A 19,889-nucleotide genomic window follows, 5' to 3' on the forward strand; every position below is an offset into this window, starting at 1 on the left:
TAGACACAATTGCTCCTCCTATATTGACATAAATGGTTCCCCGAAACCTGCCCAGATGGTGTACTGACATTGTGTTTTGATATTGAAACAGTGACAGATTTAATTAGCATGTTAGAGTACTTACATTAAATCAAAGCAGGAACATTTCCAGTCTCCTTCCCTAGGCTGCTGAACTTCACACTTCACTGAAAATCCCTTTTTTGGTTGTTCACTCACTCATGGTTAAAACATGTTACGCATAGGTAACATCTATGAATCACAGGCGGAGTTAAACATTTAACTCCACCCAGGTTTAGGCACGCCCCATTCCCACAGGCTACAGAGAGGAACTTATCCTAGAGTGTGGTTTGTAGCCAAAGCTCGACACTACAGCTCCCATAATTCCATTATCAGTCAGTAGAGCTTTAAATTCTATCGTTCTAATTATGCCAACTGTTCTACACACAAGGAAAATTGGCTGGAGAACATGAATTATATCTTAGAAATGTAGAATGTGTCATTATAAAAGAAACATAGTATCAAAAATTGCACACAATACAAATATTGGGCTGAGTATATCCTTATATTTACATTGTTATAATATTTAAAGAGCTTTACGCAATTGATCTATGTACAGAACTGGCACAATTCTGGCAGGAAGTATAATATATTAGCAGGGTGATTCTGGCTTACGGCAGTGATTGGCTGCCATTTCTTGTCCGAATGACCATCATTCAAGACAGACTCAGCCCTACTACTACAGCTATGTCTGGGCTAATTGATTTGGACCTGGCTTGGAGAAATCTGCTCAGATGTGGCCCGATTATATTTTGTTAGCTGGAATGGAACTGGCACAATTCTGGCTTTAAGTAAAAGTTATTAGCGGGCAGATTCTGGTATGGTGCTGGCAGACAGTGATTGATTGTCATTTCTGGCCTGAATAGCTTGGACCAGAACCAGCCAGTCATTCCAAATATATTTGGACCAAGTGCTACAGCCACATCTGGGCTGACTGATTAGGGTCTGGCTATTAGAAATCTGCCCAAATGAGGCCTGAGTATATTTTGCTAGCTGGGTAACTATTATTTAATTAAGTAGTTGAATTAACAATGAGAATAACATTATCTTACTTTTCTTTTTTTACTGTAATTAAATTAATCTGCTATTTTGTAGGGATTTACAGTTTTGCCTAGGGTAGCAAAAATGCTACAGCCCAAGTAATTAGAGTATGTCATGGATAAATCTGTCTGGATGCAGCCTGAGTGTATTTTACTTGCTGGCTAGTCAGACATAGTCTGTTCTAATGTGGATTCAGTGCAGATGCAACGTGTTGATTGAACCGCTAACAGATCAGCCGGTGTGGTTATAGTTGATCATGCAATGCGACCTGCCGAAATTCTGGTGCAAACTATCCGGAACTACCTATTTTGGAACAAACATGGCACGAATGCAATATGCCATAACTTTACTGTAGTTGACATACTGTGCTTATTCTGAGTTCAGCCCAGATGTGAGGTGGCATACTTGGGCCAGAAATTAGTGAGCCATTACTAACCTGGATTTGAGTCTCAGGCAGGATAGCAAATCTGCACCTAGCCGGATTGTTGCTGATAGTGCCAGAGCACAACCAGAATCAAGCTAAATGTAGTCTGCTAGCTAGGATGTAATTTGTACTTTTCAGTGCATGTTACTGGCCCTGTTCTTCTCAAACAAATGTATGTTTAAGAAATTAGATTCAACCATAACCACATTTATTTGGAATTCAAAACATCCACGTATCCAAAGAGAGACCCTACAAAGGCCAAAGGCAGAAGGTGGCATTGCTCTACCTAACTTTCGATTTTACTAATGGGCAGCAAACATACAACATATTAAAATCTGGACATTGGCACAAATAGATGAACATATGCAGGCTTGGTCTGCAATAGAAATAGAATCCTGCAGTTCCTCTTTATATTCCTTGCTTTGCGCCCCAATAAATGCAAATTATCGTCAATATACAAATAACCCAATAGTGCTTCACTCACTCAGAATATGGAACCAATGTAGGAAGCATTTTAAGATAGAGAATCTTTGATCGGTGGCACCTCTGCACGAGAACCACCTTTTTCAACCCCTTTGCAAACATATGCAGTTTTTAATATCTGGAAAACATTTGGGATTAAATCACTTAGAGATCTGTACATAGACAACATCTTTGCATCCTACGAACAATTACATTCTAAATTTAACTTTCCAGCAACGCATTTCTTTCAATATCTTCAAATTAGAAACTTTGTTAAATAGAACCTGCCCAATTTTCCTCACCTCCCTCCTCCCTCTATGCTGGAAAATATATTTATCAGTTTCAAGGACTTAGACAGCATCTCTGCAATATATAAAACCATTTTACAGTCCCTCCCTTTCAAAGATCCAAGAGGACAATGGGAAAATGATCTTTCCCTCAACATATCAGAAAAGGAGTGGAAGGTAGCAATGCAGAGAATTCACTCGAGCTCCATATGCGCAAAGCATACAATTATTCAACTAAAAATTATATATCAAGCACATCTGTCTCGCTTAAAATTGTCCAAAATGTTTCCAGAGCAAGATCCAACCTGCGAACGCTGCAATCAAGTTCCAGCCTCACTGGGGTCACATGTTTTGGGCCTACACCAAATTAACATCATTTTGGACCAAAATTTTTAAATGCCTTTCAGACAGCCTTAGTGTCACAATCCCTCCTAATTCACTAACAGCTGTGTTTGGTGTACTTCCAGATGGGCTTAAAGTGTAGAAGGACAAACAAACTGTAATTGCATTTACTACACTATTGGCACGTAGGCTTATTTTGCTCAACTGGAAGAATCCTAACTATCCCCTTTTAAGTCAGTGGGTAACTGATGTTATATATTATTTGAAATTGGAAAAAATAAAATTCTCACTTAGAGGATCTGTGCAGAAATTTTTCAAAACCTGGCAGGATCTAATCAATAACATTTTAGAATCTCTTATATATATCTCTCTTCTGGTTCGTCCTGCTTCCACTTCAAAACCGGTCCCGCCCACACTCAGCCGACACGGCATTTCTCGATTCCTATTCGTCCTCTTCCATGTCATGTACTATACTGGCCTGCTGAGCGTAATACATCCAACATGTACTCGAGGTGCTGGCACAACTGTAAAGTAGCGTTACCACCTTTGCAGGAGCCACCCGTTTCTTTACAACAGCTTCTTACACAGCAAACATCAGAAGCTAAAAATTATCGTGAACACATTCGAGAATACAACTCTTCTCTTGCGTTTGCTTCCATGGGTGCACAGATAACTCAACCTCCTGGCCACGGACCACGGACCATACTGTTTTAAAATACATGGGCAAATTTATCACCAAATCTCTCCACTATACGCTAACACTTCTACCTCTCCAGGATATGGACAGTTGTATGTTTTTGACACAGCGCAAGCTACTGAAGTACGCTTACAAAATAAAACAAACTCTGTATGCAGTGAAAATTTACTTCTCCAGCTAGATTCCATGCTCAGAACCATCAACCCCTTCGCTAAATTATACAAACACATGCATGAAATCACTCAGTCCAATCCAACAGCAACTGTACGAATAGTTTTCAAGGAAAACCCTAGGCAGGATTTACGACGATACAATGCCCCGACATGTCACACCGATGTTGCAGTGATATTTGTCGGAGAAGATGACGAACCGCCTGCCGAAAGGGACATTTGCATCTATACCATAGGCCACTCCTGTAAACAGATTTCCACACTCAATATGAATTATGATCCTATGGTTTACCCACTTTTATTCCCTTACGGAGACATTGGCTGGCACAAAGATTTACAACATGTTCCCGATATAAGAACTGTCAAGCGAATAAGGCTTACTCAATGCCAATTTTACGCGTACAGATTAGCAATGAGGAATACATTTAGTATTTTGTACTCCAGCGGCAAACTATTCCAACAGTACGTCGTAGATGCGTATGTTAAAACAGAGGGCGCACGTCTTAACTATCTCAGATTACATCAACAAGATCTGCGTGTGGAACAATACAAATGACTGTCAGACGCACTGCAAGCAAACACTGAAAATAACAACGTACGTGTAGGCAAAATGATCATATTACCGTCCACATTTCCAGGAAGTCCAAGATACATGCAACAAAACTATCAGGATACCATGGCCATAGTAAGTAAATTCGGAAAGCCTGATTTATTTATCACTTTCACTTGTAATCCTGCTTGGCCGGAAATTCTACATGCACACTGGGTCTTTCAAGAAGTATTTATTTCTTCTTGATTTCTGAATTCCTTTCTCACCGTTTTCCGTTCCTATTCTTACACCGCCGTATGCTACGGTGGGCGCCGGCTTGTAAGCTTTAAAGCACTAAGGAAGCAGATTCTCTCACTATTGTCTTTTTTTTCTTTTTCTTCTCCATTTATCTATATTCAGTTATTAATTTTAACTCTATTTACTTGTTTTTACTAGGTTTAAGTTTTATTCTGCTGCCCATGCTCTCTTTCTCAGGGGTGGGGGCTGATTTGTTTTCAATCCTATTCTTGTAAAATTGATCTGTTTGTATGGAATGTTGTATGATTTCAATAAAATCAATAAAATTAAAAAAAAAAAAAAAAAAAAACCCAAATGTATGATGAGTGACTTCCTAAGGGCCTAATTCTCTGACTAATATATAGTGGATAACCCATTCTTTTCACACTCTAGTCAGGCAACAATAATAGGCAGTATTGAATGAGTGCTTGTCAAGAACAGAATAGTTTTGAATGCAACGTAATTTAAAATTATTTATCTAAACTTTTTTTAGTATTCATTGGATTCTGTCTGTCCTGCGGTGGGTTGGCACCCTGCCCAGGATTGGTTCCTGCCTTGTGCGTTGTGTTGGCTGGGATTGGCTCCAGCAGACCCCCGTGACCCTGTGTTCGGATTCAGCGGGTTGGATACTGGATGGATGGATTGGATTCTGTCTTGCTTTCAGAGTTGCCAGGGTAAGCTCCTGTTTCTTTGAGACCTAAACTGGATTAAGCAAATTTGAGAATGTCATTAATTGGAAAAAAGAATATCAGTCATATCAATCAGTTAATTCATTCAGTTTGTTAGCCCACTTATCCAGTTGAAGTCATGGAGATCCAGTGCCTGTCTTAGCACCACTGGGTTCGAGACAGGAAGTGACAACATATGGCACATTTGCAAAAACACACTTCCACAAACTAGCATTGGGCAAATTTAATTAGTTAATTTTATATAGTGCTTTTCTAACCTGCTCAAAGCACTTTAAATGGGGGGAACACTTCTACCACCACCAATATGTAGCATCCACCTGGATGATGCAACAGCAGTCATACTTTGCTCACCAGACATTAGCTATTAGGTGGTGAACGGGTGAGAAAGATACTTAGCCAATAAGGGAGAGGTGATGATTAGGGGACCATAATGACTAGGCCATGGAGGGAAATGTGACATTTAGCCAGATCATTGGGAAACACCATTTTGTTTTTGAAAGATGCACAGGGATGTGCAGAGTAGGGCCTTGATTTTAAATCTCATCTGAACGTTGGCACCAATTTTTATAGCACAGCATCCCCATCACTGCACTGGAGCTTTTGGATACACACACAGACCACAGAGTAAGTGCCCCCTGACGACCTCACCAACACTTCTTCCTGTAGCAAACCAAACTTTTCCTAGGTGGTCTCCCATCCAAGTACTGGCCAGGACCAAACAACTTTATCTTCAGGTGGATTACCTGTTCTGCAGTATAGATGGTATGGCTGCTGGCTTTAGAGTGTGCCAGTTTCATTGTTGCAAATAAACCTCACCCTTTGGGATGTTGAAGGAAAATCCATGCAGACATTGGGAGAATGTGCAAACTCTGTGCAGGCAGTGCCTAGGCTAGAATTTAAAATAAAGACTCTGGAGCTGTGAGGGAGCAATAAGCTTACCCTGTTCTTACTGATTAGTGGAGAGGTCACTGAAATAACTGCTGTCCTTTAGCTTTCCATGGCATTTGCAGCTGTGTCTGAACTACTCAGTACTATTTCTCACTTTTTTATATTAATAAGGGAGCAAACTCGGCAGTAAAACTGGAATTATAAAGAATATGATAAAGAAAATGTAAACATTTAAACCTATGTCAAAATATACAAATTTCTGAATTTATTTTACATGCAAATATAACAGTGGCACATTTTTCTGAATGCAAAATAAGAAATGATAGAGCAATTAAACAATTAAATCAATTATACATATGACTGATCCACTGATTTATGAAAATGGTTGATAGATAAACCCACAGTCACAGTGGTACTGCAGGACTGAACTTCAGAACTTCTGACCTCTTATATATATGGTAAGGTAGTATAATATTGAACTGAAAAAGCAAAGGTTGATTCCATGCTTAAAAATAAGAAGAAAAGTGAAAAACAGAATATGTTCTCAGTTGAGGTGGCATCAGGTGTTGCTTTCAAAATGATCTGTTAATGATCTGTTATATTTGTTATTGCCTGATGAATGAGTTTCTGCATTTAAAAAATATTAGCATGGTGAACGGAGTAGCCTCACTTCTTCTACCATTATTTCTGTTAGTGGCAAGTAGACTACTATAGATGTGAGGAACTTCACATGTCTTTTATAACTTTGCTTGGCAACAAAATTGCAATATCAGAATAAGATCCAAACGAGAAGACATAACACACCACCTCAAAATCAAAGAGTGTCAAATTCTCCCAAACATAAAAACAAATTCCAGTATTAAGTAGCCTCATTTAGCCAGCACTATTAGAGACTAGCATTATTAGACAGACATTTTGATGCAGTAGCTACTGAGATTAACAACAACATCAGTGTATATGAATTGCAAATATTATATTTTTGATCTCAGAATGATTGGCTTATCATCCAAGACAAAAATAACTGCAGTCAAGCTGTCCATGCTTTAGAGATTTATGATCAAGTCATCCACTTAAAAGTAACTTGCACTTTTGTATCACACCTAAGGCAGTGGTTCTAAGGTGCATTCCTGGGGTTTCTGTAGCTGCAGAGTGTGGTTTCAATAAACTTCAAAAACCTGTAATTTTTTACCTTTAATTTATCTCATTATTTAATCAACTGCCATTGTTTTCTTATTTTGCATTTAGAAAAGTGAAGTTGAACAAGATTTGCATTCATCAGAAATGTGTAATTTTTGCAGAACCTTTAAATTTTTACATCTTTTTTGTCTTTTTCTTTTTCATTAACTTTGTAAAAAGAATTTGTTTTGTCAAATGAAAAAGAATATTGACAATTACTAACAAACAGAGCAGACACCAGTAAAAAAACAAAGTTAAATTCCAGAGGGAAGCTAGTATATTTCAGTGTAACTCACTTACTCATAAACGACGAGATTAAGGTGTTACTGTACTCATAAACGACAAGATTACAGTGGAAATGTTGAGAATAACGTCAACATTTTGACTTTAATCTCGACATAGACTTTTTTTTCATCACTGTATCCCTTTTTGTTTTCTTTTCTGTGGCCATAATATGCTTCCGTAGAATTGTCAAAGCTACAATTCAAAACATTTCGCCAGATCATTCATAAGGACACAGTAGTATAGTGAAATACATTAGCTGAACATGACAATGGCAGATATCGCTAACTGTATTTAGAGACATCAGTTGCAATTTTTTACATTTGAAGCGGTTTTATTAGATCTGCACAACTAATCACAAAACTGAACAGATAATGGAAAATAAAACCTATGGGACGTGAAGCAGATCCATTTTAAAATGCTCACTAGGCCTGATCACTTTGTCGACATCTACCAGGTAACTCATATAGCATTGCTTAGACAAGATGAAGAATGTCAGAGTTCTAAAACAGAGGTCTGAAGTGACAAAGAAATAATATTTTTTCTTACTATTACAAGGCTTTGGGCCTGACTGCTCTTTTTAGAATAAATCAAAGTCATGTCAAGACAGTGTATTAAGAAATGAGGAGTGCTTTTTGTGATTATTATTGCCGAAAGTGCTTATGTAATCCCACTTTACACAGGTACCTCAATTTATGGTTTCTGCTGTAATTGGAGAAAAACGTGTGTGTGTGTGTGTGTGTGTGTGCGCATGCGTGCGTGTGTTTGTGTGTGTGTGTGTAAACTCACTCTGGATGGTGTGGTCTGTGTTGTGTAACTATGTCTTATCAGGTCAAATAAAGTCCCTTTTTAACATTATTGCCTGTTACAAGTTTCAATGAGGCTGAAGGAGGGCTTAGCCATAGTGTAACCAGGAATTCAATGGGTGTTTCATGACTGATGTTGTGGGTGTTACATGATGTTGGGGTATTATGTGACTGACCTCATAGGTACTGCAGGCTGCAATTACACTGTGGAAATAGTCAGAATTAACAGCATGTTGCAAATCATTTTGCTTGTTATCTGCCTCTCCAGTGGGGCTGTTTCTAACACACACACACAGAGAGAGAGAGAGAGAGAGAGAGAGAGAGAGAGAGAGAGAGAGAGAGAGTGAGAAAGAACAAACTCTAGGCTTCCTAACAGAAAACATTTTGAAGCCCTGTGAACATCCAATATGTGAACTTTAAATTAACCAGCTACACTTACACATTATTCATGTAAGAAAAGAATATTGGTCATAACTAGGGTAAACTATAAACAAGTTATTATCTCATTTTACCAGAGCATTATTAAGTAATGTCTCTTTAGTAGGATTTAGGGATATTATATATGAAAATTTGCCTTAAATTGTATTATCCACAAAAGAATGTAGCTTTGATTAATTGATCAGAAATGCTTGACAATCTGACTTGGCTTCTTGATGGCTTTCTCCAACGAAGATATTGCATTGATTAACCTTAACATTAGATCCAGTTCTTTGAGAAGTTTATATTACCTCCACATAAGTAATCATTTTTATTGCATTTCCTGAAAACATTTTGGCCCCTCCTATTCAGCTTTTTTGATCTAATAAATCTGTTTTCAATATGAAGGAATTATATTTTGTGAACTTAGTATTATTGGCCTCTATTAAAACACAAAGGCTAGAGCCATCATCTCTGAACCTGCTTTGGTAAATGCTCAAGTAAAATGGTTTACATATTTGTTTTGGCTGTATTTAGTCTACAAGGTCGAAGCAATTCAAAACAACTGTAGTATTATAACACAAAAAGGAGTAGAATAAAAAAAAATCTAATCTATCTTTAGAGAGGTACATAAAGCCATTTAAATACATTAGGATCTAAGTGTGTTTTTATATGTAAATAAAAGAGTATGTTTCAATTATTGTTATTATTTTCTCTTCAAAGAGCAGCGATCACAAGTGGAGATTAATTAAACCAATGAATAGTGAAATGTGTTTAGAATTTGTCTTTAGTTACCATAGTCTATTTAAATGCTTTATGAGTTCATTTTTGTTTAATTTGAAAATGCTACAGTAAAGGCTGATCAAAATGACAATCTTGACAGCCATTGATATTTTTTTATAATAAATACATTTTATTTAAACAGTACAAAACACAAATATATTCAAATTTCAAAGTCTTCACCATTACAATCATCAAACTCAAAACAAAATACATATACATTGCATACTGAAAGGGCAGTGAACATTTTCATACATTATAGGAAATATAACAAAAATATATGAACTGAGATTTTTGAGCATTATGGGAAAATCTACAGATGTAGCTACCCAAATGTATTCTACCTGTCTTAGGCATATACTGTAAAGTCATTAAAATGCATTTGGTAAAAAGTTTGTATTTAAAACAAAATGGTAGGGCACTGGCACTGGCGATAGACAAGGACTTATTGTTCAATATGTTATTAGATATTTTGGGGCACTGTGGGAAAATCCTAAGAATTAGATCCCCGAAGTAAATTTTCCAAGTATGCCATTAAAAGGCATTAGGTGTTCAATATGCATTTAAAAGAAAAATATACAATACGAAATTGTGACATTTACAGGAATTATAGCTAAGATCTCGATCTTCCACTTGGTACTCGACTTTATTATGCATCAGGGGAAAATTGCCAGAAATTATTCTGCAAAGTTAACCTGTGTACACAGGCATTGAAAATCTTTTTAAAAGTAGTTCTACTCATTAATTATGAGGCCGGTGAGTCGCTGCCTATTGGTGCCGTTATAATTATTTTTGGTGAATCCTGTAAAACTGACAACAATTACCTAATCAACCAATAAAGGTTTTCAGAATTTGGATATGCATTGCCAATTGTTACGTTTAATCGAGTAACTGGATATGTTCACAAATGTGTGCATTTATCCATCCATTATCCACCCTGCTATATCCTAACTACAGGGTCACAGGGGTCTGCTGGAGCCAATCCCAGCCAACACAGGGCACAAGGCCAGCCCACCGCAGGGCGCGCACACACACACCAAGCACACACTAGGGACAATTTAATATCTGTCAATGCACCTAACCTGCATGTCTTTGGACTGTGGGAGCAAACCGGAGTACCCGGAGGAAACCCATGCACACACGGGGAGATCATGCAAACTCCACGCAGGGAGGAAGCGAACCCAGGTCCGCTAACTGCGAGGCTGCAGCGCTACCCACCGCGTCACCGTATATATTTATTGATTTATCTATTTGCCACTTTAAAAAGGGCGACTTAGACTTTAAGTATGTCAGCGTGATCATGTACCTAAGTGTAGTACATAGGCGCAAATCAGTTTTCCGTGCGGATGACTGAACTGTGAATCGCCAAAACGCAGACAGTTTAACCAAGAACTGGGGAGCTGCCAGGTGACGTCACCAGCAGCTGTGGCTTGGACAACGTGGACTCAGGCGGCCTGCTGGGAGTGTTTGATTTCCGCCTACAGTACAGTTAAAGCTGAACAGGTAGTCTTTACGGAAAAAAGAAGGTACACAGAGCTTCACACTAGACCGTAAAAGTAGCACACTTGAATAATATGGCATCACAAGCCCTCACGTGACGAAATTATAAATAAATGTATGGGACCGAACATGATACAATGTATGCAGCGAGGCGTGCGTTTAAGTGTGCACAAAACTGTTGATGGATTTTTACTCTAATAATTTGTGTGCCATAATTAAAAATGAAAAACACGTTGTGAACATTAGCAGTGCCTCCTTGTATCCGTTCTTTACGGCACGAATTTACATTTTAATACGATTTGCTGACACTGGCTGGCATAGCGAAATGTGCTGGGCATGGCAACAATCGCAGAACAGCGTCCTTAATTTGTTTCTGTCATAGGGACCCCGTCAGGGTCGCTAGGACAGTCGAAGACTCCCAATTGTGAAGCCGATTTCCTCCATTTTAAATTATTTTCCCATGTCAAAAACTAAATCTCATATATGTACGCGCCTTATTAATATCGTTCTAAACTAAAGAATGGGCTTGCCACTTGAACATGTGAATTGTACTAAACTTTCTTAATCAAAATGGTTTCATTAGTTGTTACTGAGTTATAGTATATTCGCCAATATAGTTGGACCTGCGTTATTCACGGTAACACTGAGTGAGACGAAGTCTAAAGATGGCAGCAAAGCAGACAAGTGCCGCACTGCGGTAATGCAACTATTAAACAAATAAAGTTGACTGGATTTAGTTATGCCAGTTTCTGTTCATTTAAAGTGCTCACGGAAAAAATAATGGGTTGTACCTGCCAAGATCCTATTAGTAAGAATGCATGCAGTGCACACCAGCCTGCAGCGCGGAATGCAGCGGTATTGGCCATTCGTAATGGCTTTAACCGACCTAAAAAGAAAACTAATGTTTGTAATGCTTTGAATAAAATAAACTTTAAACGAAATGTAATGCATTTTCCAACGACGATTTTCCACTGGCTTGCAAAGACATTAAAAAAACATGGCGAATAACTTTCATGCGCATCTGCATAACTACGTTTATACAAATTTGTACTGAACAGAACTGAATAGGGTAGACAGGGCAGAATGTATTTCATGCAAACATGTTTACTTGCACCGCTGTCAACAAAGGGTGTGAATGGATCTTCACATGGATTAAAGTTAAAATACTAACATTAGTTTAATTATGAAAAAACGATTACAGGAAAACTTTTGCGTCTTTCTGATTTTACAGAATGAGCAGAAACAAGACAAGTTAAAGAGGACTGCTCTGAACTTTCGTCTGATGAAAAATGTATTAATCATACATTAATTATTCAGTAATCAACTTAAGGTAATAACATAACTATTTTTAATTGACAATATGCTACTTCCAATATCGCGACTCATTATATCTACGCACGCGAAATACATACCTAATGTGACCGCCCCTGTAGAACACTTATTGGTTAATGTGTGCGTCAATCATTTTTTTATCTCATTCATTTATAGTAAATGTGATGGACAGTACATTCTTCCATTCTAAAATAATTTTCTCTTTAATAGAAAATACATTCTGGTTGTATATATGTGTTGTTATTTAGATATTTATTTGGCAGTATCGAAGTAGACGATTGAATGCCTGTAATGGCTTCCGTTAAGATTCGCAGTCCCATATAAACGACAAGTCCCAAGATTCATTTAGCTAAGACTCGTGAAAACTTTGACCTCCGCAGTTTGCCGTGACGCAAGTAGACAGTAATAAAAACAGATGACATCAAGAAACAGCAACGATGTTGAACGTATATATTTTAATACACCTTAAATTGACGTGACTTTTGCACTGGCTGTTCGTCGCCAGTGTGAGCATTATGGGTGATATTGGTGAGTTTTTATCTTTATGGAAATAGTGTCACTCAGCCGCTACTGCTTTAAGGTGTCTATGTACAAACTTTAAATCGCAAAGTACCGTAATGATTTTTACTGCTAGGACGATTTGCTGGGTCATTTTCAAGTCTTTCTTTTTTTTACCTATTTAAGAGACGACGACATATTTAATGTTGACAATTTTGCAAAAAAATCTGTTAAAGTACGTCTATTAGTGCAAGTTGAATGGCTTTGGATTAAAAAAAACGCTGATGGAAAATAATGTTTAATTGGTGTGAGCTGAGACCAGCTCAGAGTACTATACATTTTTAACATGGGATTCGCAAACCATTGGGTCCATTATGGTCGTGGGGACCCTTTATGACTACTGAAAAATATTTGTTGTAGCTGGGGTTTTCTCCAGTTTTCTTTCCATATGGCAAAGAGTACTAAACGCGTTTCCATTGCAGTTATGCGCAAAACTGGAGCAATACTTCTGAAAAGTCGACAAAACACAAATGCGAACGTGCTCTGCTATGGGCTGTCGTTCCGACCCAAGTTGGGTCTGGCTTCACGACCGATGCTGCTGAGATTGGCTGTGCTCCACCACCGCATGATCCTGAATAGGACGAGCAGATGGGCTAGCTGGATGGATGAGTAAAATGTTGGTACTGTCATCTTTAGCAGCACATGTAAAATGACCCAAGCTTTTAGAATTTCCGTTGGTTGCTGTCAAACTGAAGGTATTATGAACAGTCTTATGAAAACAACCGATGTAATATTTGTTAAATCCCCACTATCACTTTATTTTAAAAAATGTGCAGGCATCTACTTACAAAGTTAAGCTGATCTGGAGATTGATAATATTTTAGGTTTAATTGCTGTCACCATAGAATACATTCTTCATCAGATTAGAGTGAAAGTTCCTCCCCATAATTCAAGTGTGTGGATATTTGTAGTCTTTTCTACTATTATTTCTAACAAAATACCATTAATGTTATGTCAAAAGGGTGGCTTGGTAATGCAGGGGTTAGCACTGCTGCCTCATGGTTCCAAAAGCCCAAAGCTTTACTTCCATGGCCAGTTGGAATTTATACATTTTACTCTCAGTTGTTTTTCCTCTGAGTACTCCAGTTTTAATGGCAAAGGCTTGTGGTGGATTGCTTGGTGACTCTAAGTCGGTCTTTTGTAGATGGGTGTGTAAATGGGATGTATGATGGACTGGCACTCTGGGCCAAGGCTGATTTGTGCCTTGTACTCGGTGTTGAAAGGGTAAGCCACAACTCTGTGAGACTGAATTGGATTAAGGTGATTTGTGAATATTGTGTACTTTTAATCCTATATAAACATTGTTAGGTCTACAAAGACCGCCACAGTGAAGGACAAATCGGCTTTATTTATTACTGTTTGACTTGAAATGTTGAATGATTATGGTTTGTATAATAAATGATGCAATTACTGCATTATTGAGACAATGTTTGAGAAATGGTTCACATCTCTTGAAGATTTGAAACTCAGTAACTAAAGCTATGTAATGCTATGTAGTGCTATTGAGTATTCCAAGGGCAGAAGAAATTTTAAACGACTGTAAGAACACTTCCAGGCTGAAGCAGATCATCTTTCTCTGAATGAAACTCTATCTTGTAGTACACAATTTTATTTTTGGAAGAAGCTTTTGGCAGTAAACATTCATAAATATAACGGTCTAATTTGTTAGGATAAGAGTGGCATCATGATGACATTCGCAGTATTGCTATTTCTAAGAACCTGTGACCCACATTCATCTTTGGCCTTGGCTAGCCACTATTTGTAGTTTAAGTGTCGTCTCAATGTTTGCTGTAGTTTCCTGAATGAACTCTAACTTCTTCCTGTAGTGAAAAGACATACCGTACTTCTAAGCGCAGTGACAACTGACCCCATTTAAAGTGTTTATTTGTGCCCTGAGATTAAAGGGCCTCCCATTTAGTAATGATTCTTGTATGATGTGTGTTACTGTGAAGAACTAGATGGGTAAAAATTAAAATGAACAGATTAACTAGAGCAGGTATGGCCAATTCCTATCCTAAAGAGAAACCGTGGCTTCAGGGTTTTGTTCCACCCCAGTTACTTAATTAGAAGCCAGTCCTCACCAATAACAGATCTTATTTTATTTCATGGCTTGTTAGTGTTTTAACTCTACCATGTCAGTTCATTCTTAAATCACAGATTTTTTTTCTTTCCTAGTGATACATGTATCATCCAAGTGATTTGATGCCCAAAACGGAGGAATAATTTTCTTCACTTTCTCTTCAGTTTCCTTCTGAGTAATTAAACCAAATAGTGAATGATGAATACACAATGGTGGAAATGGAGACAAGCTAGATATAGAACTGGTGATTCCTTTATATATTGCATGTTATTGTTAATAAGGAGCATTTAAAACAATAAGTACAGCTATGTAAGACTAAAATAAGCAATGAAGGGTTCAAAATCATAACAAGTGTGAAAACTAAAATGAAACAGAAAAATGCAGCTTGAGCAATAAGTGCTTCACCAGCAGTGAAAGATTTCTTATGAATCAATTGAGTTGGAACAAAAACCTGAAACTACTGTGGCCCTCCAGGGGAGAATTTTCTCAGTCCTGATTTAAAGGGTCTGAGTCTTAAATAGCAAATCAATGAAATGAAGTTAGTTAGTAGCAAAAACTAGTCACTAATTAAGAAAATAGAATGAAAACCTGTAGCTACTGTGGATCTCCAGGATCGGAGTTTGCCACCCCTGAACTAGAACAAGAGTGTCAAACTCAAATCCTGGATGGCTGCAGTGGCTGCAGGCCTTCATTCCAGCCAGTTTCTTAGTTGGTTAGTAACCAATTATTGCTGCCAAATGAACAGATTTCCTCTGCCTTAAATTTATTTAATTTGATTTTAAATACTTAGACCCATTAATTGTTTTGTTTTTCCAACAGTTAAAAAACAATGAATTTGACACTCCTGAGCTACAGCATAATAGTCCATGCCATTCTTTTTATTTTAATGCGGAAAATATGTGGACCTGGTGCAGACATGCATACATTCAGATACAAAATATCAATCTAATAGATAAGTAGAAGTTGTGCCTTTACTTTATATGTGTAAGTAACGATTGTATTTTGAATTATTATTGGATATAGTTCTCCTGCTGGTTGTGACCACAAACAGGAAAAAAACTGTGAAAAATGGGTGGATGAATATTGGATGTATAAGTGTGAGGCAAATTCACCTCAGCACATAAATTATGCTGTACATAAAAAAAAAAAAAAAAAAACTTTTTTGAAAAAAAAATGTATGTGAGTCAGTAATTAGGGTGGGTAGATAGCCTGTAACTGAAGCTGTTATAGTGCTGTCTTAGTAATAATCAGAATAAATCTGAGTGAGCTCTAGTATTCAAGTATTACAAAAAATATGTTAGGAAGTGTATGCATGGCGTAACATTCATGTGTGTTTGGGGACGTAGTTAACTGATTTGAAAATTGGTGCATTTTACATTTTTTAGTTAGTTTATCAAAGAGTTAGTTATCACATTTTTGTTTATTAAATATTTGTAACAAAAGGTCACATTCATATAATATATGCAATGATGTGAATTAGTAGACTACATGAAATAGACATTTTTAACAGCACTTTACAATATCTTGTAGTTAAAAATGTAGCCCAAATATGCATGTGGTGGCTCAATAACTTTCATAGAGAGCGGAGTCCAATTCAAGTGATGTTAAAGTTGATTGATGTGCTAATGTTAGTTGTGGAGGGTCTGTGACTAACTGTTGTTCATATTTCTTAAACCTACCATTTTTAAGAGAAGTACTTGATAGACAGTTAAAATCTCTGTCTGTCTCAAGGTAAAATTGTTGGCTGTTAAGACCAGGATGGGGAACATGTTTGGAGTTTTACTGATAAATTGTAATGTCAGAGAAATATGGAATAATTATATAATGGAAGTTTTTTTGAATGTAAAACTAGGATTTTTTTTTAAATAACAAAAGGGATTCTGAAAAAAAAAAAAAAAAACAACCACCCCAACAAGTACAAGATTTAGTGCAGTAAATACAATCTCCTGTTTCTCAACTATAGTAGCAATGCCATACCACACAGTTACCCACTAAATGCCAATACTGCATATGAATTAAAATAAACTAAAATTACCAAAAGAGGTAAAAGTATGAATGCAAAACACCATTGCTGGCATAAAATCACAATGAGTATTACTCAATGAAAGTAGATAAGCAACTGCACTAAGTTCCTCCTCTAGCTATTAATATTAGTAAAAGTCCAATAATTTGTTAAAATTATCCAAATAACTAAGAGCTTGAAAAGGAACTGATTTATTGTATAATGGGAACATCAAGGGCAAAAGTAATCTTTAGTACTGGATTTTTGTTCAAATTTGTTTTCCTAGGGCTAAATTTCTATGTGTACTTGAGCCTCTTACTCAATGGGTTTGACAATTTCTGAGTTCAGAATGTTTAGACATTGTGAATTAATGTTTTGTAAAAAAGCTTAGAAAAGGTTTGTGGAACTATTAAAATTCAATTAAATTTATTTTTATAAAATGCACTTGCAGTTCTAAGCCCTGTAATAAACTGTTATGTGAACATAGCTTAATATGATGCAACATTCTCTTACCTGCTTAACTCATTCAGGCTGTGGGGGCCAGAGCCTACTGCGGCAGCATAGATGGCAAGGCAGTAAATAAATCTATACTTGTATTAAAATAGAAAATGAAATGGATGAAAACACCAAAAGTACTTTGGGAGGAGATGTCAAAACAGGGCTTTGCAGCTGAGAAGGTGGTATTATTCTAGTATTAATGTGTATTTGTACCTCTCTGTGTGTGCATATACAGCATTTACTGTATGCAAACAGAAATAACTTAATGTAAAATGTGGCATTTTGTATTTTTGCCTTACTTATATATTCTTTACAAATCCTAAACTGTTAATATACAGGTACAGCGCATATATATATATATATATATATATATATATATATATATATATATATATATATCCATCCATCCATCCATCCATTTTCCAACCCGCTGAATCCGAACACAGGGTCACGGGGGTCTGCTGGAGCCAATCCCAGCCAACACAGGGCACAAGGCAGGAAACAATCCTGGGCAGGGTGCCAACCCACCGCAGGACACACACAAACACACCCACACACCAAGCACACACTAGGGCCAATGTAGAATCGCCAATCCACCTAACCCGCATGTCTTTGGACTGTGGGAGGAAACCGGAGCCCCCGGAGGAAACCCACGCAGACACGGGGAGAACATGCAAACTCCACGCAGGGAGGACCCGGGAATCGAACCCAGGTCCCCAGATCACCCAACTGCGAGGCAGCAGCGCTACCCACTGCGCCACCGTGCCGCCATATATATATATATATATATATATATATATATATATATATATATATATATATATATATATATATATATATATATATATATATATATATATATATATATATATATATATATATATATATATATATATATATATATATATATATATTCACTTAAGTTCGTATATTGTGGTTATGTATTTACATTCTTGTTTGTCGGAGAATGGTCATGGGGTGAATATTGGCTGGACATGCAAGTAGACTGCCTTGCAAAATGGAGATCATGGGTTCGCGTCCCAGGTCCTCCCTGCATGGAAGCATTTTGAGTAGCGAGAAAATGCTATATAAATGTAAAGAGTTATTATTATTACTACCCATTAAAACTCTGTGATCCGTCTTACATAAATGTACTTATTTCTCAATTTTCATTTTTTCTTTTTAGGAATACAGTGGAACCTCTGTTTGCGAGCATAATTCGTTCTGGAAACGTGCTTATAATCCAAAGCACTCATATATCAAAACAAATTTCTCCATAAGAAATAATGGAAACTCACATAATTCGTTTCACAACCCACAAATATTTATATAAAAATGATTAATACAAAATCTTCACTCTAACTAATGGAATCACTGCTATCTGTTGGCTCACTGGAATCTTTCTTTTTTTGCGACTTTAACAAGGAAACCTATCCAATGACAGTTGCTTTTGCCTAGAGTCTCTACACTTGGACACAAAATAAAAAAAATGCTTTACGCACTGTAAGGTTTCTAAACTCTTTTGGGATTCCCCCCCAATGGGACAACACACGGAAGAGCATCCCAAAGCAAGCAACTGCAGGCTCCCAGCGCTGTAGCAGAGGAGCATAAGAGGTTCCCTGCAAAATGCTAAAAGGCAGCATGTCTACCTGGACAGGGCTGCTAGTAGAAGTGAGACAACTCAGTATCATCTGAGGCTGTCTAAACCCCTAAATGAGATGGAGAGGGATTCTCAAAGCATGAGAGCAAGCTAACATAAAACCACTGGGCTACCAAGTAGCAAAAGGAAAAAAAACGAAGCAGCTTTCTTAAAGACTGCTAGAGAGAACTGATTCTTTGAGGGTTTCCCATGGCTTAAACATACTGGGCTGCAAGGGGTCCCTACTTTTATATATCCCACATCTTTAGCATTATTTGGGGTATTGAGAGAGGTCAGTATGGGTCTTTCTTGTCAGTCAGTATGAGATAGTTTTGCCATGTTGGCTTACCCTTTTTTGTTTTTCTACTAGTGCTTGACAAATCAGCCACTTGTTTGGCTTTTCTGTTATGACAGGATCACAGCTGGTGATTGTTTCCTTGGCACCCATTGCTGTACATGCTCTCTTTGTGCTTCTTAGAAGGCATAGGAGCCAGTTTGTGAAGTGACAGCTGTCATATAAATTACAGCTAATCACAAAGAAACCTAGCAGGACTTGTGCAGCTTTTGCAATATGCACTGGATTAGTTCCTGTTCTTGGGTTAGAAATCAATAGGGTCTTATGGGGCAAGCTTGACACCACCTGTTGTTTTTTGTTTACTTTTACAGCACTTCTTCTTTTGTCAGTTTCCAGCTCTCACTTCCAAACAATCCTGCCACTATTGTTTTGCACACATTGCTAAAAGATGAAAGGGCGTGAAATATGCATTGCATCAAAATGTAGTGTCCTAATTTACATTTAATACTGCCATAAAAATTCTAGCCTGGAAATGTATGTTAGTCTCTTACCCTCAAAACTGGCAGTAGAGGGTTGTGCATTGTGCTCAGGAAAAAGACCATGATGACCGCAGGATGTTTATACTGCTGTTATGGCACATG

General features: G+C 37.4%; 1 protein-coding gene across 1 annotated transcript in view; it reads left to right on the forward strand.

Annotated features, from left to right (window-relative positions):
• The first annotated feature begins 12,544 nt into the window (after positions 1-12,544).
• Positions 12,545-19,889, forward strand: part of LOC114661125 (ankyrin repeat and SOCS box protein 13-like) — a 41,548-nt gene continuing 34,203 nt past the window's right edge. Inside the window, exon 1 of the mRNA XM_028814282.2 lies at positions 12,545-12,704. Within this exon, the coding sequence (XP_028670115.1) occupies positions 12,692-12,704 (13 nt within the window). The 5' untranslated portion in view covers positions 12,545-12,691. The remainder of the gene's footprint in view (positions 12,705-19,889) is intronic.

This window comes from Erpetoichthys calabaricus, chromosome 1 (genome assembly GCF_900747795.2).
Source record: "Erpetoichthys calabaricus chromosome 1, fErpCal1.3, whole genome shotgun sequence".
Classification (NCBI taxonomy): domain Eukaryota; kingdom Metazoa; phylum Chordata; class Cladistia; order Polypteriformes; family Polypteridae; genus Erpetoichthys; species Erpetoichthys calabaricus.